Genomic DNA, 22,784 nt, shown 5'->3' with positions numbered 1-22,784 from the left:
CCAGCCATTTTGAGTCAGTTTATGGAAGCAGCTTTTCATGGACTGCCCTGAGCAGAAATAACCCAATTCTTTGGGTATTGTCCACCAGAATAAAACACACAGACTAGGACTATTGTGTTAGACTTGTTCCATTTGGCAATAAAAAGAGTATCAAGTCTTAAACTTAATATGAAAGTTACATTTTATCTAAAAAAAAGATCCATTCCTAAAATTTATTACAGCATCACAGCCCATAAGTCCCAAACTCTAAATAAATTATAAGGACTTCGGGGTGTGGAGTTTCAGTGGCTTTAATATACTGGCTTGGTAATAGGCCAAACTAAAGTTAAGAGAACAGATTATTGGAAAAACACATTAATTCTTGCACAATATGCAGTATCAAAGTTTTTCATAATTCACAATTGCCGCACTTTCCTAATTTCATAATAGAGTTTCTTTAAAAATTACTGCGTAGCTCCTCTTATTCCTTGGAACCTAAACTAACCACAGTTCCTTTGTGGTTTTGGGGGGGTTTTGTTTCCTGCCACCCCCTCCCCCCAGAATAACTTATATATCCTCCCTGTAATCAACAGCATCATTTGCTATACTATCCATATCCTTCTAGTCTTGGATACACTAAGTGCAGACGTTAAATGCCAGGAAAGAAAAATGTAGGACACAAAGCATCCCATACCTTATAATATTTAGATATCGACTGATGTGGCATGAAACTTGTCGAGCCTTCTGGAGGATCAATGTTGAATACTGTCTGGAAAATGGATGTAAACAAATGGAAAGATTTAACAACTGTTTCCAGCAAAATCCCTAACGTATCTTTGCACTGAGAAGGATCTCCACAAAAGTTACTGCTGTGATAAATTTAAATCTCCTTGCTCCTGTTATTAAATAAAGACAGAGAATCTTGAATAAATAAAATGTTTACAGGCAACTCCTGCTAACCACATGGCTTTCCCATTGTTCAAAAAAAATGCAAGCCAATATCTAAATATATTCAAACTACGCAATGACAGTCTTATTCACACTATTCATGACTTCTGGCTGTGGATAAACATAAACATACTACATGTTCATGAGATCACAGAGTCACAACTGGGTGTAAAATAACTTTTTGAATTCCCTTAGTTTAAAATTTCAGCAATGATACCCTACACTAATAATATGCTGCTTAGAAAAAAAAAAATCAAGTTGTAATCATATCTAGTTGTCCATATATTAAATTAAAAGCTTCTATCAACACTTCTGCACAGTTTTATGCTTCTTCCCCTTTCCTGTATGTGATGTCTTATGACTAAGGATGATGCTCTTTCAAACATATGCCATTGCAGTTCAACTTCAATATAAACAGCTGTGGTTCTCAAATATTTATAACTTCTGTTAATTTTCCTAAACAAAATTTCTTCAGACATTTAAAAGGAATTATCCAAGCTGGTTGCAACAAGATGTTCTCCACCAGTCCAAAAAAAGGAAAAAAGAAGGACAATTCCTGGAAATATTAACTTCTGAAAAATAGGGAGTACAAAACCCAAATTTTTAGTAAGTGTTCTTCTAAAAGGAATTAAAAAAAACCCCTATTATTAAAGAAAACAAGCTGGTTATAAATTAAATCTTGAAGACAAAGGTCTGTAACAAGCAAGCATTGGGTTTAACCAATGAAGACCCTGTGTCCAAGGCCTACTTAAAAATATCTCAGATAACAAACTGCCATGTAACAGATGATTTGCAATAACTCTCCATGTGTGTCATCAGCAGCAACAAAGGGATCTTAACTTTCAGCGAAAGAGTGCTCTTCCAATTCAAATCACCTTTCATCTATCCACAGGCGAAAAGAGGACACACAGACAATTCTGAGCCCGGACATTAGAGCATGCTACAGGACTGGACATGAGACCTGGCTTCTACTTCTGAATCTTCTCATCTCTCAGCTTTGAAACCCTGGGAAACTAATTTAAGCTAAGCATACCTCACCTTCCCCACAGAACAGTGACACTCTCCTTCCAGTACAAATCATTTTGGTATCGATGCACGCCAATTTCTACTACTGTATCAGAACATACATGTAGGTTTTGCTGAACCACTGCTATAAAAATGAAACACTGTACATGCCACTGTGAATACACCCTCACAAACATCCATGCATTCGATGAGTTCAGTACTGCAAACCTACCCACACCGTTCAAAATACAGCTAGGTAACTTCTCTTTGTCATGCAAGTCTGCAAAGTTTGAATACGTTTCTTCATTTTTAGTTTTACACAGGGTGTTAATTCTGTGGTGTCCTTTTGGACATGTATGCTGCTCTCCACCAGCATAACAGGTGCAACATGACTTCATACACTATTACTAGACAAAGTAAGCACAGAAAGTCCTATTAAAATTAATCATCTATTGGAATTACTGTTAACTTGAGCTGACTGTTCTCCCACAAGAATCTAATAATGTTCTCTAGGAAAATTTTAAATTTTAAAGGTTTCCTTTTCTATTAAATTCCAGTTCTAGAAGAAGATGATTCACATTTCAGCTAAGATAGCAAGTAAATTCTTAGGTGAAAAGCAGTGACACCAAACAATTCACACTTCCTCTTTGTAAAATTTTTCTAGCAGTCAGCAGGAATACAACCTGAATGTTGTCAGTAGATTTTGATATGTATGACAAAAGAGACCTGATCCGTGTCATTTCAAATAAACAAATAAAATTCAAGACTCAGGATAGGACTTTTAGAGAACATGGCTAAATTCAAATCTAGATTACTTAATCCCTCCTAGTTTACTTAAAAGGGACACTAAAACCTATAAACAGTAATAATCCCAGGTAAAGGGAAATGTAAGTGGGAATGGTATAAATCCTTCAGCAAAAAGGGGAAAAACTGAAGTACGCAGTCAGTGCCTTACTCAAAAAGAAAAGAATTTCATTAAAAAATCTTCTCACAAGTGTTCTGGAAATAAGCAAGAATATTGGGGAAGGAAAAAAAGAGTTCTTTTGCCGCTGCCAAATGCAGAGGTAGACACAGAAGTAATTTACTTTTCAGATTAAAGAAATCGCTGTATTCTTCCTCATCTTTGCTCTTTCACAGGTTTTACTCTCTTCCTGCCTGTGTTTCTATTCTTTTATCACCTTTTTTTGACAGTCCTGTGCTTCCTATAAACATAGATTACACTTGTAAGCAGCAGATTTTCCAGAGGAAAGATCTTTGACATCAAAGATTTCTGAAAAAGTCTGGCAGCTAATCTCTTAAGGCAGGCTACGAGAGAGTAGAACAAAACCGCAGCTACAAAGAGACTGAACATTGCCAGCCACCACAGACCTTAACATCACAGAATTTCTTGCATCAGTGACTGAATTAAAATTTTTAATACCTAAAAAAACCTCCCCAAAAATCATTAAACCAAAAGAGAAAAGCAATGGTTAACAAAAATTAAAATGTCATCATTATTATCACCCACCTACTAAAGTTGGGGGAAAAGAGATCTTTTTGATCCAAAGAATCCTCATGTAGCTGGGAAGTAAAGGTCTTATTTCACTGTCAGGAAGCGAAGTGAAAAGGCCTAATTCAATCCAGTAACTGCGACCAAGATGATGCTCTGTAATCACCAAATTCTAGGAATATAGTGAACTTAATCCCAAGGGTCAGCAGATTTTCCAATATGTAATGCTATGGCTAAGATGCCTTTTTTTTTTTTTTAACTGTAAGCTGTGCAGATCTTTCCCTTTTTTGACTATCACTTAAGAATATTAGAGCTTTGGTCAACTTCAGAGGGAAGTTAGAAACTGAATTTCAGGCCACTGGCCCACTGTACGTTCTAATTTTATGGGACTCGGGTTCTTCAGAATCATTGTTTTGCAAGTGCACAAGAGGGAGAAGGCTGACAGCACCATATGGATACCCACAAGTGTCACATTCAGTTCCTGTGGCACTACAAATATTTTTATTTACAGATCCCCTTAATTTAATAATTAAATTTTTTAAATGACAGTTAAATTATCTTTTGTTTGCATTTTTCTCTTAGCCTGCCCTGTCATTCCATAAGAGGGTCTCATATTCCCAAGCATTGCTGCTAGAAAGTAAACAGCTTAACAACCCAGCTCCACCTGGTGGAGGCTAAACCAGGCAAATTTAAAATCAAGCATCTCCAAAAAGGGCCATCAAAACTGTAAAAGAACAACCCAGGTAAAAATCAAAGTAGACCATCCCATTAGGCAGCAGCTTTCTCCTCAAAAACCCATAGACTTCCATCACTGCACAAGTGTACATACAATCAAGAATAAAAAGGACCCAATGTCTTTCCACATTTACCAACCACCTCTTGTATCCTTCAGAGGTATACAGAAGCAGCATTAATTACTTACCTGGATAATATCTGAGAGCTTATGCAATCCAGACGTATTGACAAATATCCCAGTACCTAGAGAAAATAATGCATGATTGCTTTTACAACACAAATATACATCCATTTACATATAGCTGTATCTTATCTGAACAGCACAACACTCTGAATACAATGACTTGAAAATATTATCTGAAACAAATACATTATTTCAGGATTTTCCATCATTATTCAAGATGCAAGGATAAATGTAAAACTGGCATTCCAAAGGAAGTTCCATGTCTCCGACACACTGGGAGGCTGCCATCTGAGACAGTTACACAAACTTCTTAAGGCTCCTCTACATTAAAAATTGGAAAACAAAGTTAAGCGTGCTTAAACTGTTTGGTTACTTTTTCAAAGCTCACGCAACTACTATTAGTCTCCTGAAAAAAAAAAGAATAGAAAACTGACTACCCTGTATGCAGAGAGACAAAACTAGCCTTTGCTATAGCTATAAATAGCCCTTTACAATCACTTCCAAGCTTCTAGTGTGCTTGAAATAGTGACTACAGAGCAGCAGTTAAAAGAACATATGAAATATACTGACAATGAGAATTTGACCACAGAAATGATAAACAGATGCACTTGTTAAGCCACAGTGCAAACAGCCTAAGAGGAGGAAGATGCTGCGGGGTAAAAAAAAAAGTGGAATAGGTATGTTCCCAAAGGATGTACTTGCAGAACTGACAGTCGGTATTCTAGTCTCCATGGAGTGGGCTTACTCTCTTCAGTGCTTTTACTGAAGAGTCTGCTGGTAAGGACTAAATAATTTTCTCAGCACATGTAGAAGTTGGAGGTTTTTCTTTGCATGAAGGGCAAATTAAGAACAAGAAGCTGACAGACAGTAAAGCAGAAGCTTGCTAAATCAAGGGAAAAAAAACACAACACATTATTTGATTCCCTACATTCCTGTTTTCATAACTCCATGACCAGGGAAGAACTCAAGACACTAAAAGCACCATCAGCTAAACGTCAACAAGCTCCATCCCACAAACCTTCTGGGTTTGGAGAAAGATAGCGTTGTGTGCAAAAATCCTTTACATACGCGCACGTATGTACACACGTATGTTGGTACGTACTCAGGTTTTGACACAAAGCAGTTCTTAAAACCAGTACTGTTGCATGAACAGACATAAAACATGTTTCCCAGCAGAGGACCTCACAGCAAGTCTTAATAAAAAAACACAGGTCCTCAAGGTCATACTTAAAAGCTTTATAATTTAAATTTAAACAAAGAAGCCTTTCCCCTCCTCTCCACAAACAAGGCAAACTTCCAATTACTTACATTACATAGAAAAGTTTGAGTGAAACAACTAACAAATTTATACTTACGGCCTGAAAGAAACTGTAAAATCTGCTCTAGTGATTCCAAGAGTGAGGATTTGGTCTGGAATGTTATCTGGGCCTCTGCAAACAGATCAAAGATGTAGCTGCAATTTACAAAGAAAAAACACAAATGGGTAAACATAATCGCATGGATACAGTTACTGTTACTCTTTTATAGAAACAACATTTCACCATCTAGTAGCAAAACATATTCTCCCCATGAGAAAGAAAAATATACAGGAATAAAAATAAGTGTTTGATTATGAAGACAGCAGACAGTACTGACACATACTGACCACATGCTTCATATTTTCCGTCATTTCTCTACAACAGACAATATGTGTTAATTTAGAAAGAGATCTGTATGCAATTTCCAAGATACTTTTACAACATACAATATGCATTAGTTTAGAAATAGACTTACAGAGCTCTGAGGTACCTCAAACCAAATCACTGCAGCACCAGTACCTCTGTTTAAATCATGAAAGAAGCACAGTGAGGAGCTTCTTCCAGTTCAGAATACCCGATAGGCACAGACACAGCATAGGAACGTCCACTCTTGAAACACTTTAAAAAGGGAGTTCCACCAGAAATAATGATGATTACAGAAAGAAGATTTAAGGAAACCCAAAACCCTGAATAAATACTATTCCCAGAAACTAGAATAGTAGTACCAGTTCTAACAGCTGCTACCAACCCTAACAACTGACCCAGTCTCACCTGGGTCTAGAATTTGATGTGCTTTTAACAAGTAAACATAATATTGAGAAGAAATTTACCTTCCGTCTTTGGTGACTCCACTATCATTCAGTGGCAGCTCCACTGCATCAATAGCACTTTCTAGCTGAAGAAGAATTTCTTTAAGAGAACCAAGAGGGGAAAAAAATTTAGGGTTCACAGAAACTCACTTCTGGGACACAGCTAAGCCTCTTTTGCAAATGTACTTTATTACAAAGGCAAAGACAGCAACCTAGCCGTTTCTTGATTCTGTAAACAAATCAAAATGATCAAAGCCAATTTCCTAGATACCATCTCTAAACATTCGTATTCAACTTTAAGGACGTCTATGCCCTCAACTCTTGGATGAAGCCTGTGATGCTCTTATAAAATACAGTTGTCAGCTAAGTGTTAAACTCTTCTCTAGAGATGGGGAAAGTTGTTCTTGGAAATGCTTTGTAAACATGGGACATCTCAAGCTCTTGCTATTCACTTTATAGCTGGCATATGTTCTTTCAGCAGAATGACCCAACTAACACATTCCCAGCACAGACAAGTTTAAAAACAAGGGAACTCCTAGCAAAGAAGGAAGCAACACATTAATCTGCCAAATCCTGCATCTTCGTGGAAAAAAAAGTGGAACTAAACATTCCACAAAATTCTCTGAAAAAAGAGACAATTTAAACTTCCATTAATTTCTTCATTATGAGCAATGCCTACAGAAATGCTGCATTAACCTGATTTATAGTTGTTCAAAAGTGTTTCAATAACAATTTTCAACACCACGAAACAAAAAAGCCTTACTCTTTATCTTTGCTATATCTTCAAGTTCCATGTTCAGTCCTGTTGAAGAAAGGAAAGATTTCAAAGAGGATGTTTCATTTCTGTTCCATTCCTAGTTTATGCCTTTTCAGAAATTCTGGATATTAAGGCTAGAACTGTGTATATGGAAAGACATCTGTATTCTACTCATCTTCTCTTTCATGACTCCTCACATCAAATCATGTCATAGCCAAATCTGTTCGTGTTTGTCTGGCAGTGATTACTAATTAATGATAATTTATCTATTAATGAGAGTCAATTTTCCAGAAACCGTTAGGAAAGGGTATTTTCCTATTCTTGCTAATGGCACCCTATAATCCCAGTGAAACTGGTTTGCGGTTCTCTACACACCTGAACTGGCCATCTCCATATTGAATTCAGCATTTATTTCATTCTGTTGAACTACTTTGGCTTGTTCTTCCAGTACAACGTTTATAGCATCCATTGCCGAAGCCAAATCGTATGGCGTCAAGTCAAATGATGCCGACTCCTCACACAACTTCTCCTAAAATATGAAGGAATGGAAGCATTATTTAGACTGCACAGTGCTAATTGCTCAGGCAATTTTATAGATAATAAAGTCCAGGTGACCAGGCTTGATCTCATTTCTGATCTCCAGCTGTAACAGGTTCACATGATTCCTATGCACAAAGTTCACCCAACACACGATATTTAAAAAGCACAACAATATTTATTGCTCTACTATAGCCCGGCATAAGCAGTTACTAGCATAGTGTTTTCCCTTTACGAAAGTCTTACCAACCCAACTATGCCTGAGGCACCACTGACCAGGAGGGTGACCATTATTGAGGTCATCACGGAGAAGGGAGGTAGACACGGCACCTTCAGGGCGTCCCCCTGTGGTTGGTAGAGCATGCTCCGTGTCCTCTCTCCTCTCTCTGCTTTGAGCCACGCTTTTTTATACCCTCAGCAGATTCAGTGGAAAAGTACTGACTAGACATCGCCGCACGCGTGGCCAGCGCATGCAACAAGGCCTGCCAGGTGTGTGTTCTGCCGGCTAACAGCAGCTCCCGGATTGCAACAACATATTGTTCAATAACAATCCTCCCAGTTCCCTTCTTCAAAGTCACGTTCTCACAGCTGTGTTCAGCTTGCAATTTTTCCGTCGTGGCCCTACACAGACCATCATCTAAAATCCCTCACACACCAGCTCAGGCCAGAGGACATTTTATAAACACCTGAAGACTTCGGCTATTACTAGGCATCCTTTCTTCTGAAATGTAGGACAGATTTTGCCTTTTCCACGTTATCAACATTCTACCACTCCCGCCAAGCAGCAAAATCACTGCCATTGTTGAGATCTCTTTTGATTTTAATAGGTGTCACCTCCTCTGTGTTCTTAGTGTTGCTGCTAGTAGATTTTTCCTGATATCCTTTTGTCTCTCCCATGCAGTTGCCAAATAGCTTGCCCTTGCTGTCTGATGACAAATTGTCCAAGCAGCAAATTTTTTAGTTAGAGAATAATTTGTCCTTTGAAAGAGCTACTTCCTGGTCCCTCTCACACTCTTACGAAATACTCTTATCCTTATATTTGCTCATATTCACATGAGGACATGCTCCTACCCCCTCATGATTCAGAAATGGGGACATGCAGAAAAGAGGGAAGGGGGGCCATGAAAAAAAATAAAAAGCAGTAAAATGAATATTATTCATATGTAAAATTTGGGCCAAAATGTATGCCAGAACAAATACTATTATAGAGAAGGAAGGAAACATACCAGTTTTCTTTAAAAAAAAAAAAAAAAAAGCAACCAGTAATGGTTTGAACACTCAAACTGACAAGTTTGACAAAACTCTCTACGACCTTGAAAAATAAGTCACATATTTTGTCACAAATTTTTCATTCATGAAAAGAATCTACATCCCTGAGGAATGAAGAGAAATAGTAAGGACCTGCAACAGAGAGTACCATGGGAGAACTATTGCAAAATGAGTAGTTCTAGAATAGCTGTTCTGGTTAATTTCTGCATGCAGGCATCAATTAATATTTTTAAAATGCTATAAAGGGGAAAAAACCACACACACACACACCCCAAATCCACCCATTTTCAACAAAAGGTGTTCTGATGAAAGGAGTACATACTGGACCAGCTCAGCAACTATCTCTAGTCAAACATAGCACACACTCCAGTGGCCTGTTTCTGAAAGAACACACAATCAGAAAATAAACTTTGCAGCTGTTTAGCAGAAATCCCACTGGGAGGTTGTTCATGTGCCAGAAAAAAGGAACACACTTCAAAAGTTCCTTTGCATTTCATTATTTAGGCAAAGGGCTGCAGTTTCACACCAACTAAGAGGAAGATCTCACAATGCAGCACTTTTTTTTTCTTCTTGTTTTCCTCTATGAGTGAAGACTTGGAAATACTACAACAGTCACAATTGCCCTCTACTGCCCTTGGACAGCTGAACTTCAAGAATGGATCCTTCATGATTTCTTACACCCTGGAAGAGAACTCTCCAAACAAGAAAATGAGCGCCCTCATAAATTTGGAGATCCACCCTTCAGGAACAAACTATCACCTTGTAGAAAAATCACAGTAGCATCAAAGGACCGTTAAGTAAACTAAAATGCTTTAACTGTCACAAAACCAGGAAATATTCATGATAATGAACATTAACAACTGAAGTAGCTGAGTACAGATTTTACAGACTGTTTGTAACAGGGCATGGGTCCGTTTGTTCTCTTTGCAACAGACCAGAAGCAACTTACCACGTTGTGAGCTTCATCAAGTATTACTACAGTCCCCTTCAGGTCTAAGTTGTGTGCTCTCCGGCTCTAAAGACAAAGAACAGAACAAGGGAATGGACAAAAAGGCCAGAGAGATATACAGAAATTGGCTCATGAGACAGATTTGGGTTTTCATGCATTTTGATTTTTTTTTTTTTTTTGAGAAAGCATCAAGTAATCCCTGTGGCTACCTAATATATAAACCATAGAATGTTTTTCTCTGGAAATGAAGGTGATAAAATGCATCATGTAAAAGTTTATGGAGGTTACATCTTACACTGTATTAAAGAAAAAAAACCAGTTGTACTGTACTACGATACACAAGTTTATCAGACTTAATTTCAGTCACCTCTTTTGCCAAAGGGGATCTGGGAGTAGCGGGGTGCGAAGCACGGGGATTTGCCTTGTTTTTACAAATTTATGCTTGTGTGATCTTTGCAAGGAGTGGATGCTCTGAAAAACACCCCAACAGTACCAGGTGACATAACACCATTTCACAATGCTTCTTTCCTTAATGTGGCCAGAGATTTTTTTTTATTTTATTTTTTCATGTATTGAACATTTGGTCTTTTTGCCTTTTGTAGCAGTGGAATTCAGTCTGGCCTTTACTATAATTAATGAATTACTCCAAATTGCATGAAGATGTCAGCAGATTTGTTTCCTCAGAGTTTTCAAAGGTTTTATCTTCTATCCATGAAATACGGACAACTTACTGCAACAGCTTTTTTTACAAATCCAGCAATTATTTCCAAGACAGATGTTCAATCTCTACTGAAGTTTCCTTATTCTAGAAATCATGTAGCTGGCTGCAGAAATAAAAATGTCTCAGAATGCACGCAAAAATACTACTAGTATGTGAGTGAAGATTTGCATTCAGCAGGTGAATATCACCAAAAGACAAGGGCATCACATTCTGCAAACCTAATTCTATAAAAACAGCAAGACCTCAAACAAAGAAAAGAAAAAAGAAAATAGTTCTTAACTGTGGGAAAGAACAACTTTACAGAAAAAAAAAATACAAAAGGGCATCCTCTGTGGTTCTGAATATGAACTGGGTTTTGATTAGTTTTGAGGTATACAACATAATGCATTCACTTGCTATGCATTCATTCTTCACAGCTTATCCACTAAAAGCCAATATAAGATAGAAGAACAACTGCATTCAAAAGCATATATATATACGTGTTACATATTTAAAAGCATATATATATACGTGTTACATATTTAAAAGCATATATATATACGTGTTACATATTTAAAAGCATATATATATACGTGTTACATATTTAAAAGCATATATATATACGTGTTATATATTTAAAAGCATATATATATATATATGTTATAAAAGCATATTATATGTTACCTTCGAGTCTAGTAAATAGTTGTAAGGCATAAAAATAATATCTGCTTGCTGCTTCAGGCTTCGAGAGAGATAATAGGGACAAGCTCTGTTTAAAAAAACAAAAAAAAAAAGTAGTACAAACTATAAAGTAATGCTTGCAGAAGTATTAAGAGTGCATTCATGTACTATGTTTCATGTTCTCAAGGGCTTCTAATCAACTTCTTAAGGAGCTAAAACTGGTATGTTTAATTTTAGGGCAAATGGTTAGCTCTATTCACACAAGTGAAAAGAAGTGTAGAAAAGAATGCCTAGCTGGGCAGCCCTACAAAACAAAGGAAAAAGAAATTAAAGGCGAAAGAGCAGCACTCATTACTGCATTATGATTTCACCCCTTTAGGCTAGAAGTAAATGCTACACTGGACTATTTTATCTCAACAAATCAGTCACCTCATGCTCTCAGATCTGAAAAAAACTGTAATATCATTTGTCATGTCTGAGGATATTGGCACCCTCTGCTCAAGTGAGAAAAAACATTGGTGAGCCTGACTCTGATCCGAATCATTCTTTACACGACAAAGGATTGAAATAACTTGTTGAATGATAAAACTGCAGTAACAGAAGTTAAGGCTTTAGTGCACACATCATTTTGTTGGAAGCTGTCTCTTCAACATATTTGGCCATTGCACTTTGCTCTCATCATTGTTCTATTACTTTAGTGTACGTCAAGTTCATACCAAGCTATTAACCAAAATAAACAGAGCAATAGTTTTTGCTATTTTCACAACTAAGGGTGAGGAAGGCTGGGGGGATTGTTTACCTGTGCTTATTTCCATTTTTAACCAAGTCTTCAATATCCATGATTGATTCAATCAGTTCTTTCTCTGTACTCTTTTCTGTGAAAAATTACATTACAACGACGAACTGAGGTAAAGGTATCACACAAAGTTTTACTGTTACCCTGATCATCACGCTCATCCACTTCTTCACATTTCACTCTTGAAAGCCGTTAGCACAGAGCAAAACACACACACGTGCACATCCACAGGCAGATTCTGCCAACTCTTCCAAACTTCTCTACCTGCCTAGCAAACCTCTCCCTCTCAGAAAAATAGGGCTCTACTTCCACAGCCAAACTCACCTTCCACGTTGTTATAGAAATGACAAGCACGAGCCATCACTTTCATTCGGCACATGTAGATCTGTAAAATACAAAGTATTTTAGCCAAGAGCGGAACAGCTTGTCAAGCACTGAAAAGCATGTTAAGGGGTGAAGAGCTATTAGTTTTCTGTAGCACGAGCTAACAAATAAATGCTAATCACAGTTCTTCAGTTTTACAATCCTGTGTCCTTCTGTCCACCTTAAAAGCTTTCTTTTATTCAGCACGGAACACTCAGATGTTTAGAGGAAATTTTGTTATGCTTCCCACTAATCATTTTCAAAACGGTAGTATTTGATATTACTTGTAAAAATAACAGGTAAATCAATCACTGAAGCACTATGTTGAAATTATTGTTGCTCTTGAAAAACACTTAAGTGGCAGATCAGGAAGTAAAATGCAAACTATTAATTCTCATGTTCTACACAATTGCATCCTTCTCTGGATGGAAAATGCTACCAGAGGCTCAAAATAAAATCTTGCACTCACAAAACTGGAAACTAAAAACTCCTTGAAACACATTTAAAACTACTGTCTTTCCCTATGGCCCTCGGTAGTTCAACAATGTCAGAGTTTAGAGTTACACACCACACATCAAAACAAACCCTGCCATGTTGTCACTGTGCATGCTTTCAGGGCTCTGTTCTCACCTGCATGTGGTTGCTCTCCTGTCGCTTCACTTCAGGATTGATGCAAAGCTGCTCTCTGGAACCCAAGACACATATCTTTGGCCTGTTCAAACAGAATACACAAAACTGACATAAAAATAAAGCACAAAAGAAGAACACAGGTGTACATGCCTAGGCTGAGTATAACATATCAAAAGCGAAAGGTTCAGGAGAAACAGATGAGCCCAAAATAAGGGTCAGAATCAGAAACAGTAAGTTAGTCTGTTTCTAACATCTATTTATGTTATTTAACTTTATGGTACTGCATTTCTCATGGTGGTAATAAGCAGTAGTTTACAACAGGAGCTAACGAGTAGCTGCTTACATCATCCACTATAAAACCTGCGTGCTGTTATGACAGGTCAGCTGAATAAGCTGGGGCCTGTCATCTATTAGAAGCTATCCCAAGCTGGCTGTGATTTTTAGAGTACAGTTATGACAAGAACTAATGCACTACAAACGTTCACAATACAATTTTTTGCTGATTATAAGGCCCTATCTTTACAAAAAACATATAAACAAACAAGTACTGCCTGTCCAAAGAGCTCAGTCAACACACTGGCACATTAACAGCTGCAAACTGTGACAGACATTGGTACAGCAAAACCACAGAGTTCTTCAGAGACTGACATCACCCTAAGGAACTCAAATTTGTAATAGCTTCCCACTGCCTTAAAGAAATGCCCCAGAAAAAAAAAAAGGGGGGGGGGGGAAGGAATTTTAGAAGTAAATGTGTCAAGTAAAGAACAAAAACCAGACCAAATTCAGGAAATTGTATGATTGAAGGGGATAAGAGAAGCTGTGAAGCACGAAAAAACCCAACCCCAACAACAAAGAAATCCAGATTCTTTGCTTGCACATCAAGAGAACTACATTTCAGTAGATATCAGTTTTGTATACATTCATCCACATAAACTCAAACAATAACTAAACCAGGCAGGTTTCTCCACCTTTTCTTTGAATAGGAACATAATCATAAAACATATTTACCTGTAGACTGTGTTCTTTAATTCATTAATGACCTGTGTAAGTTGTGAGTGAGTTCTGGAGGCATAAATTATTTTGGGAATATCAGTGTAATAAGCTGCCATACAGAGGAGAAAAAAAAGCAGAAAACCATTAATATCATGGAAAGAACTAGAGATATTATTAGCCTCCTTTCCCAGCTGGTACTATGGTAACAGTTTGCCTTGTAGAGACAGCAAGAAATTTTGACGTCTAACTCTTCACACACACAAAATGAGGTAAATGCATTTCTAGTGTTCTCAGAAAATATAAAAATACATAAAACATCTTTAAAATCTAGAAAAAGGTGTGAAAATGTGCTTCAGCTGCTGAACAATGGCTCCATGACTTTGATAACTACATACTTATTACAAAAGAGAGATAAAAAGCAAGTATTGATTAACATTCCTGTATTGCCCCTAAAACCCACAGTACTTACTTGGGATGTCAGCATCTGTAGCAGCGTTGCCCCAGGATGACATGGGTCTCTCGGGAAAGAGTTCCACTCCATTCATACGCTGGGCAATTTTGCGGGCTGAGATAGTATCTTTGAAGTGTTCCCGCCAAGCCAGAGTGGAACACAGCAGGCAGAGGGTCTTTCCTGTGCCTGTAGGGCTCTCCAAAATGCCATTTACCTTCTTTATTGAAAAGAAATAAAATAAAAAAGGGGAAAAATTATCAGTTTTGTGCAGTATTGCATTTCCTTAGTAAAAAAGCAACAACTAGCTGGTAAACTCTACCACATGACAGAAACACACATATTCCCCAAAAAAGGTTGTTACACACGCACAACCTGTAGGACCCTCTAAGCTTGGTGAGGCTCAATCTAAATCCAAGAGCCAGATATCATCCTTTATTTAGCATAGGAATTCTCCATTGTCCACTCTTAAGAGGAACTACAATGCATCATAAAATACAATAAAATATTAGAAGTTATTGAAAGAAACAAATCAAACAAACAACACACACACAAAAAACCCAGCGAAAACCAGAAGGTGACTCTTAGATCACAGACTGCCAGTTTCCTGCAGAATGAAGACTATATCCCACAGCACATTTTAGGCAGGTTTTCCAAGTGCTTTTAAACACTTAGTCCTACCAGATGTTACAACTGTGAAGTGCCTAAGATTACTACAAGTTGCAGAAAAACTAGCAACTGAGCTTGTGCTGCCATGACAATTCATGTTTAACTATACTGAAAGAATTTCTATATATAATAGCCTTATAACGGTTTTAATTTAAAACGAGGAGGCGCTGATAGGAACTAAGCCACTGCCCATGACATGGGGGAATGCTGAGCCGCCTGGAAAGCCAAACCTTCCACAATAAGCTTGCTTGATCTCTCAGGTGAAGAGGGACCACAAAGATCTGTTAACCCACTCCAGAACAAAGACAACTATTGTAAAAATAATTTTCTTATTTGACCCTCATTCAGTAAGATTATCCTATAGTAGAAAAAATGATGAATTCCACTCATAGTCCAAGGACTAACAGCCTAAGGCCAAACCCCAGATATCTAAGGACAGGCTGCACAAGTGCATGGACTACTGGCTCAGCTTTTCTTCTTTTTCCCAAGTTAGGCAGAAACACCAGATCTACCTCTTTACCTACTACCACTTGCACACTTTGGGGCTTTTAATAGCTGTACAGTAAAATAAAAATACAAGTCAAAGGTCAGAGACGATTTGGAAAAGGTGGAATACGGACAACACAAAGGAAACTTTAATTGTGACAACCTCTTTTTAGAGAAGTCGTTTTTTACGGTCGGAGATGAAAGGCAGCCGCCGGCTGAGCCGGACGGGCCCGGGCGAGGCGGGGCTCACCTTCTGCAGGCACTCCAGCACCTTGGCCATGTAGGCTTCCTGGCACTCGTAGGGTCGGAAGGGGAAATCCACCGGGATGCCGTTCAGCGTTATCCTGGGCATGGCTCCCGCCAAGCACCTGCAACGGAGCGCCGGCCCATGACCCTCCGCGCCGCCGCCGCCGCGCCCAGCGACGAACCGGAATCGGGGCAGGGTCGCTTGCACGACGAAATGCCGGAAGGCCCCGGTTTTGGCCTCATATTTCGGGAGAGGACGTCACCAGCGGACCCGCTCCGCGGGCCGGGCGGGAGCCCCGCGGGGCCCAGCCATTAGGAGGAGCCGGCCTGGCCCAGGGCCCCCGCCCGCTCCGGTGCCGTGCGGCCCGCCCCTACCCGCGATACCGAGCCCCCCGGCGGCTGCCACGGAAGCGCGGCAGGCCCTGCAGCCGCCCCTCACCTCCCGCTCCGCCGTTCGGAATCCCCGCGCCTCCGTCACGTGACCCCCCTCCGACACCCTCACGCACGGTGCGTGACTTCCGCCAGGAGCTCTCGCGAGAGCTGCCGCGGTTGTCCAGGGAACGGGGTGGGGCGGTGGGCCCGGGCCTGGGCGAGCCCGCCCCGCCGGGGAACGAGGGCTCCGGTGCTATCGCCTGTGAGCTGCAGCGGAGGCCCGAGCGGCCCCGGGCAGGAAGGGACCGAGTCCGGTGGGGTTCGGGCCCTGCCAGGCCTGGAGGGAACCGGGACCCGGGCCTGGGGAGGACCCCGCCCCGGTCGGACGCTGGGCGGTTCAGCTGGAGGGTTCCGCAGCCGCTGCCCACCGGGGAAGCTTCCGAAAGTACCCAGCACAGCTTTGTGGTGTATCCAGCCCTGCATCGCAGCCGGGCGAGGGAGGGGATTGTCCCGCTCCGCTCCGCGCTGGTGCGGCCTCACCTCGAGTGCTGGGCGCAGTGTTGGGCGCCGCAGTACTTCAAGGATATAAAGCTACTGGAGAGTGTCCAGGGAAGGGCTGTGAACTTGTTGAAGGGTTTAGAGCAGAAACCGTATGAGGAGAGGTTAAAGTCGCTTGGTTTGTTCAGCCTGGAGAAGAGGAGGCCGAGGGCAGCCCTCGTGGTCTGCAGCGTCCTCCCAAGGGGAGGAGGAGGGGCAGGCGCCGATCTCTTCTCTCTGGTGACCAACGACAGGACCCGAGGGAATGGCAGGGAGATGCGCCAGGGGAGGTTTAGGTTGGATATTAGGAAAAGGTTCTTCCCCCAGAGGGTGGTGGAGCGCTGGAACAGGCTCCCCAGGGAGGCAGTCACAGCACCAAGCCTGATGATATTCAGGAAGCACTTGGACAATGCCCTCAGAGACATGGTGTGAATTTTGGGGTTGTCCTGTGCAGGGACAGGAGTTGGACTCAATGATCCTTGCGGGTCCCTTCCAACTCAGGACATTCTATTGTTCCTGTGCCTGTGGCGGAGGCCAGGGTTTGGCCGCGAAGAGGGAGAAGAGTGACAATATGGATGGTAAAAGTATCAAAGCAGCTGCATTTCTAAAGCCTCTCAGCCCTGTTCGGTGTCCCTGGAGCGTGTGAGCACTCCTGGGCAAGGGCTGTCCAGGGCCGGTGTTTCTCCCCTTCACTAACGACTCAGAGGAGCCCTGTGATAAGGAATGCCCTTGACAAGAATTTGTCTCCAGTGCTCTGCTTTGTACTGTGTGTCTGCCACCCTCCAGTGGTTCTGCATAAAGGAGAAGGTGGAATACTATGGGATTCTTTGTTGAAATTCTCAGCATTGAAATATAAGGGTTTCTGTGTCATTATATTGAGCTTTGTAGCTTCTGCATTAAGGACAGTAATGAATTGTGACGGGTGTCTTTTGTTAGGGGTGGATGTGCTGCTCCTTTGTTCCCTGCTTTGCTCCAGCACAATTCTGTCAGCCTTCAGTCCCTTGTATCCGTGCACATGGCCAGGAATGGCTGCATCAGCATTTCAGTTGCTCAGTCAGGGTTGGTTCCACATGTGTGTGATTGTGGTGAACTCTGAGCTGCCCTGGATTGATGGATTACTCAGTTTGTAGGACTCTAGCAGACCAGGTAAGTATTTTCATAAATACATGGGCATGGTTTACCTGGATCCCCAAATTTTCCAAACCCATATTTTTTGCAGTTATAAGAGGAAGAAAGTAGGAAGAAAATATTTTACACATATATGTCTGTTCTTTATTGTTGCACCTCACACTGTTAGGTTGTTACTGTGTAGATGTAGAACAGGATGTGGCTTGTTTTATTGTAAATTTAAAATGCCTGTATTCTTAGCAGGCTGCACAGCTTGTTTGTATGTAGAAGTGTTATAATATTTAAAGAAAAATAACTATTCAAAGGAACAGACCTTAAACTTGAGTATATTGTGTAATCTGTTCTCTTAAACTTCCAGTGCATTCTGTGTCTTCCAGGTGTTTGGTTAGGGGAGCTTACGGGTGTTGCTGTTTTGGTTGCGAGCCTTCAAAGTCTTTGAGCAGAATTCGCCTGGATTGTAAACTGTCTCTAATTGTAGCAAATGGGCTAGGGAGCGTGGAGTTGTGCCTTCCGACCTTCACAGCGCACCACACAAAATATAACAACTGATTTTGTTTGTGTTTCTGACTGTGAACTTTTTACCTTGATACCAGTCATGCAAAATTCAGCTGCAGAAGAAATGGCTTTGTATAGATTGTAAAATGAGAGTGTGGGTTAAGGTATTTATAATGGAGAATAAAGGTTTAAAACTCATCATAAATATGTGGAATACTGTGTCGTTACTGTTACTTCCTGTAAATATATCTTTCCTGCACTGAAGAATAATATCAATAATGTATCAAATCAGATTATTTTAACTGTTATTTAAGTAATGCTGATTGAAGCAGCGTTACCTTCCGAGAGAGAAGAGCTGGAAGGTTATCAAACCCAAAAGGGGAGTGTGAGTCAGCAGATGAGCTGGTGTCCAGGGGCAAACATGAGTCAGCACCGGCTGAGCGCTCTTTAGCCTCCTGGAGGGTTGTTCCTCTGCACCACTTACCTTACTTGACCAAGGCTGCAGCGCCAACATCGGTGAGACTCTCTTCAGCTTTGCTGCGCCAGTTTCTGCTAAAAGCTAAGGGTAGAGAAGACAAAAATTTGTAAGTTTAAAGAGAAAAATTTATGTCTGATTCAGGTTGCAAAAGAATTGTGAAGGTTTGTCAATGCTAGAAGATTTATGAAGGGATACAGATGTGATAAAGGCAGGCACTGGTCTTACACCTGATTGTCGTTCTGGTGTTTGACTCCATAGAATTAAACCTGAGTTCTTACAAGGCAGGAGACTGGAGAGGGAGGAAGAGGGAGGAGAGGTTTAAAAAATGTCCGAGCAGCACAGAGGGTTGTATGAAAGGCCAGTCCCTGCACCCAAAGCGGCCTCTACATGCCAACCCAGGCAGCAGGATCCCAGGTGCTTCCACTGCTCGCTCGCAAGTGGATGGTCAAGATCTTGGATGATCAAGAGAAAAAATATACAAAAGAAAATCCATGGAAAAGATGATCCTTAAACTCTGTGGGGACGTGGGGGTGTGAGTGGCTGAACCGAACTGCAGCAGGCCCGGCCAGTATAACACTTGTGTGGTGCAGAAATACAAAGTGAATATCTCCTCCCAGACAAGCAAGAAACTTGAGGAATGGGACAAAAGAGTCTGAAGAGCTGCAATGACTGGCTGTGAAACTCCTGCAGTTTGCATGAAGGTTATTTTTCCCCTTTCAGCTAGGAGAGATTAAATTACAGTTCGTTGTCTTTCTGAGATGTGATGGTTCTCATAGCAACAGTCTAAAACTTCTGTTTGGCCACAAAATTATTTGGATTCCTTTGAATCCTGATAATCCAGAGTCTTTCTGTCCCTTTACTGTTGGGAAATAACAAAATAGCTTTCTGCTTTGACCGTCCAATTTTGGTCACAATCTTATTGTTATTAGGGAGGTGAGTAAATACTCATTTTACAGATGGAGAAACTAAAGCAGATGGGATTAGAGATTTGGTGAGGCCGGAAGGGAACCACTAGAGCAGACTTCACAACTTCACGTGTTCAATGTTTGCTGCTCTTTACCATTTGTAGTTGCTCAGTCATGTAGCTTGGCATGGCTAACTTCATGTACGCACGATACCCATTGTAGCTGAGCAGACCCTAGCGTGACCTGAACTCCTAGCTTCCTCCACACCTTGACGTGACTGAATTAGTACAACTCCTCTTCTTCCTGATCCAGATCCTTTGTACAGCTTGGCCTCATTTCTGAGGTGCAGATAGATACTAAAGAGGAAATATCAGAGTAACCGTTGTTTCTCTTGCCTCCAGGGAAACGTTTTCCTGAGTTAGTGCTGATGCTGCTGTCACTGGTTTCTCTCCCGCAATTCTTTTTTTCTCCTTTCTCTTCTATTATTTTACAATTTCATGGGGTTGACTGCTGCCCTATGGGGAATTACTATTTCTTGCCAACTAAGGCAGCTTTTCCCAGCTTGAGGCCGCAAATGGTACTGGCAGGTCTCACAACAATGCTATTGCCTCAGTACCGTGTGTTAGAGCCTCCCGTGTCACAGCCCGTGCTTTCCTTTTAGACCAGATGATTTTCATCTGTCAATGTCATTTCATTAGTCACTAGATAAAATTGTTCCCCAAATATTTCTTGTTCCAAGCCGTGCTTCTGCCAGGCTTGCAGCCACAAATAGCAATACTAACTTGCAAAGGAGCTGCCCCAGATGAGTGTACCCTGTAATGAAACATGAGGATTGTTCCAGGTCCCCACTTCTGGGATGTGTTGAAGAGAGAACCTATTTGGTCAGACTGTGAATTTTTCTTTTAGGACACTTCAGTGCTTCAAAACCAACAGAAGAGCCGCCATTAGCAGTTTGCACAGATATACTCTTGTAGACTGGTGTTTTTTCAGCATTGGTGAAATCATGAGTTATTGGAAGAAGCCCTTCCTATGCTGAAAGACATCTAGGAATATCTAGTTGTTAAAAATGTTGAAAACTTTTGCAATAAAGTAGTGAAAGCAATGCATGCTACCGAACCAACTTATTTGCTGATTCTCTGTGAAAATCTATTGTTTCCTGATAGTCTGCCTGGGCAGATGTTGTGGGTGATGAAGGCACAGGATACGTTAGCCAAATACTCACCAATTTTTCCTAATCCCCAGCTTGAAAAAAATAGCCCATGACTTCAGATGCTCCCTAGTGAAAATCAGGGAAAACTTGAAAAGATAGTGGAAAATAAGGAAGAACTATCTCCCAGTGTTACTGATGGATCCAGAATTAATTGTATTAACATTATTTATAGGACAGGTTGTCTAGAAAGCATGAACAATATTGGAGCTACAGTGTATGATGTGTGGTGTAGCCACATAAACTCAGTTTGGTCACCATTTCTCATACAGTGTATACCACTGGGACACATGCCATGGTGCCTTGAAAGCATTCTGTACCTTTTTTCTAAATAAAAGGAATAAAATGCATGCAATTTATACTCGGAAGCTCTAGAATATTGCAAGAGGTAGGCAGACCCTCTCATGGTAGGTAAGCCAAAGCCAGAGCTCATCCTGAATAGAGCGGGGAAATTATTCCAGCATTCAGGTGCCTGGGATAGCTGCCTTCATCTGTGAATGGGGAGTGGGTTTTGGAAACACATACAATTCAGCCCACTGCCTTCAAGATAACCTGTAAAGTCTTAGAGATTCAACCCAAGGAGAAAGTAGGGTTGCAACTATGAAAGAAGCCTTGGACAGAGCAGGGAGCAGGTAATGGTAATAAAAAAGCCTCTGTTCCAAATACACATTGAAAATGTGTGGATAGTGTAAATGTTATTCTGAATAAGACTTATTTCCTATAATACTTTTTTTTCTTTATATATACAGTGTTGAGGGACTAGGACACCTGGAGATGGAGGGGAAAAAAGGAAATCTCTGTCTTTTAACTGAATTCAGTAGGCACTGCCTGTGGCTTCTGCCCCTGGCCAAGGCAGAATGCCAGCAGCTACTCAAACAATCTCTAGTTCCCTGCAGCTGCTGGAATTGTTTGGGAGTGTCTGCATTGCAGCATGCCGGGAGATTTGAGGTGTTTTCAGCTAGAGTGGATGTGCAGCTGGCAGGAAAACATCTGGCAGGAGTGGGCCAGAGGCTGGGAGGATGGCATGGGATCACAACCGCAGGCCCCGAGGTGGGGTTTATGCAGCCAGCAACAGGGACTGGGGAGGGTTCCTCAGTCCCAAATGTGTGTGTGATCCTCTAAAAGCACAGGTGCATTGACCCTTAGCAACAGCCACGAACGGAAATTATAGAAATGATAGAAAACAGAACAGAAAAGGAAAAGGGGTCCTGATGCCTGGCCTGGGGGAGAAACCCAGACAAGTCCCACTGAAAGCAGAAGGCTCTGTTCTGCTTTTCCTCCTCCACCTCTACTTTTACAGCAGTTCCTCCCCCTCCACCCCCCAACTGTAGCCCCTTTTGTCCCCCAGTGCTGGTGCAAAAAAACCTCATGCCTAAAAATGCTGAGCCTCTCTGGGATACCTCCTCCCTTTGCTGTTTGCCTACAGCTGCCTCAAGTATTGGGGACTGGGTTTCACACCCCAGCCTAGCTAAGCCAGACCCCAGACCTGGCCCTGCGGGTGGGCACTGCCTTGGAATGGATGGTTTAAAAAAAAAAAAAAGTCAGTGAATTTGATTGTTTCTCCTTTCAGCAAGGGAAAAAGCATTTTAGCCCGTCTAGAGCAGACAAGAAAAGGAGGAAGAGGAGGAAAAAATAATCTTTTGCCAGAGCCCGGCTGGGTGTGTCTCCTCGCCCCCCTCCCCCTCCGCGGT

General features: G+C 41.1%; 2 protein-coding genes across 11 annotated transcripts in view; one reads left to right on the top strand and one right to left on the bottom strand.

Annotated features, from left to right (window-relative positions):
- Nucleotides 1–16,511, bottom strand: part of RTEL1 (regulator of telomere elongation helicase 1) — a 57,252-nt gene extending 40,741 nt beyond the window's left edge. For all 10 annotated transcript variants that reach the window (XR_012663072.1, XR_012663073.1, XM_075109251.1 and 7 more), the window contains exons 1-15: nucleotides 16,411–16,511; nucleotides 15,976–16,093; nucleotides 14,592–14,790; nucleotides 14,138–14,231; nucleotides 13,130–13,211; nucleotides 12,461–12,521; nucleotides 12,140–12,215; nucleotides 11,344–11,428; nucleotides 9,960–10,025; nucleotides 7,580–7,733; nucleotides 7,211–7,249; nucleotides 6,469–6,547; nucleotides 5,696–5,793; nucleotides 4,344–4,399; nucleotides 674–748 (exon numbers count right to left, since the gene is read on the bottom strand). Coding sequence is in view for 8 of the 10 variants with exons in the window: in XM_075109251.1 (XP_074965352.1) it covers nucleotides 674–748; nucleotides 4,344–4,399; nucleotides 5,696–5,793; nucleotides 6,469–6,547; nucleotides 7,211–7,249; nucleotides 7,580–7,733; nucleotides 9,960–10,025; nucleotides 11,344–11,428; nucleotides 12,140–12,215; nucleotides 12,461–12,521; nucleotides 13,130–13,211; nucleotides 14,138–14,231; nucleotides 14,592–14,790; nucleotides 15,976–16,077 (1,266 nt within the window). In the remaining 2 variants the exon portion in view is untranslated. The remainder of the gene's footprint in view (nucleotides 1–673; nucleotides 749–4,343; nucleotides 4,400–5,695; nucleotides 5,794–6,468; nucleotides 6,548–7,210; nucleotides 7,250–7,579; nucleotides 7,734–9,959; nucleotides 10,026–11,343; nucleotides 11,429–12,139; nucleotides 12,216–12,460; nucleotides 12,522–13,129; nucleotides 13,212–14,137; nucleotides 14,232–14,591; nucleotides 14,791–15,975; nucleotides 16,094–16,410) is intronic.
- Nucleotides 16,076–18,708, top strand: LOC142064309 (uncharacterized). The gene is made up of 3 exons (XM_075109073.1): nucleotides 16,076–16,095; nucleotides 16,196–18,026; nucleotides 18,386–18,708. The coding sequence occupies exons 1-2, from the start codon at nucleotides 16,076–16,078 to the stop codon at nucleotides 17,310–17,312; spliced, it is 1,137 nt and encodes a 378-aa protein (XP_074965174.1). The 3' UTR covers nucleotides 17,313–18,026; nucleotides 18,386–18,708.
- Nucleotides 18,709–22,784: the final 4,076 nt, after the last annotated feature.

This window comes from Phalacrocorax aristotelis, chromosome 13 (assembly GCF_949628215.1).
Source record: "Phalacrocorax aristotelis chromosome 13, bGulAri2.1, whole genome shotgun sequence".
In the NCBI taxonomy this organism is placed as follows: Eukaryota; Metazoa; Chordata; class Aves; order Suliformes; family Phalacrocoracidae; genus Phalacrocorax; species Phalacrocorax aristotelis.
This window is presented reverse-complemented; position numbering and strand designations above follow the sequence as displayed.

What these genes read in the sequence shown, in the direction of transcription:
- LOC142064309 (XM_075109073.1), top strand. Translation starts at nt 16,076, where the DNA reads ATGGCTCCCGCCAAGCACCT. An exon ending in ATGGCTCCCGCCAAGCACCT is followed by an intron (nt 16,096 to 16,195) that starts GCAACGGAGCGC and finishes AAATGCCGGAAG; the next exon opens with GCCCCGGTTTTGGCCTCATA.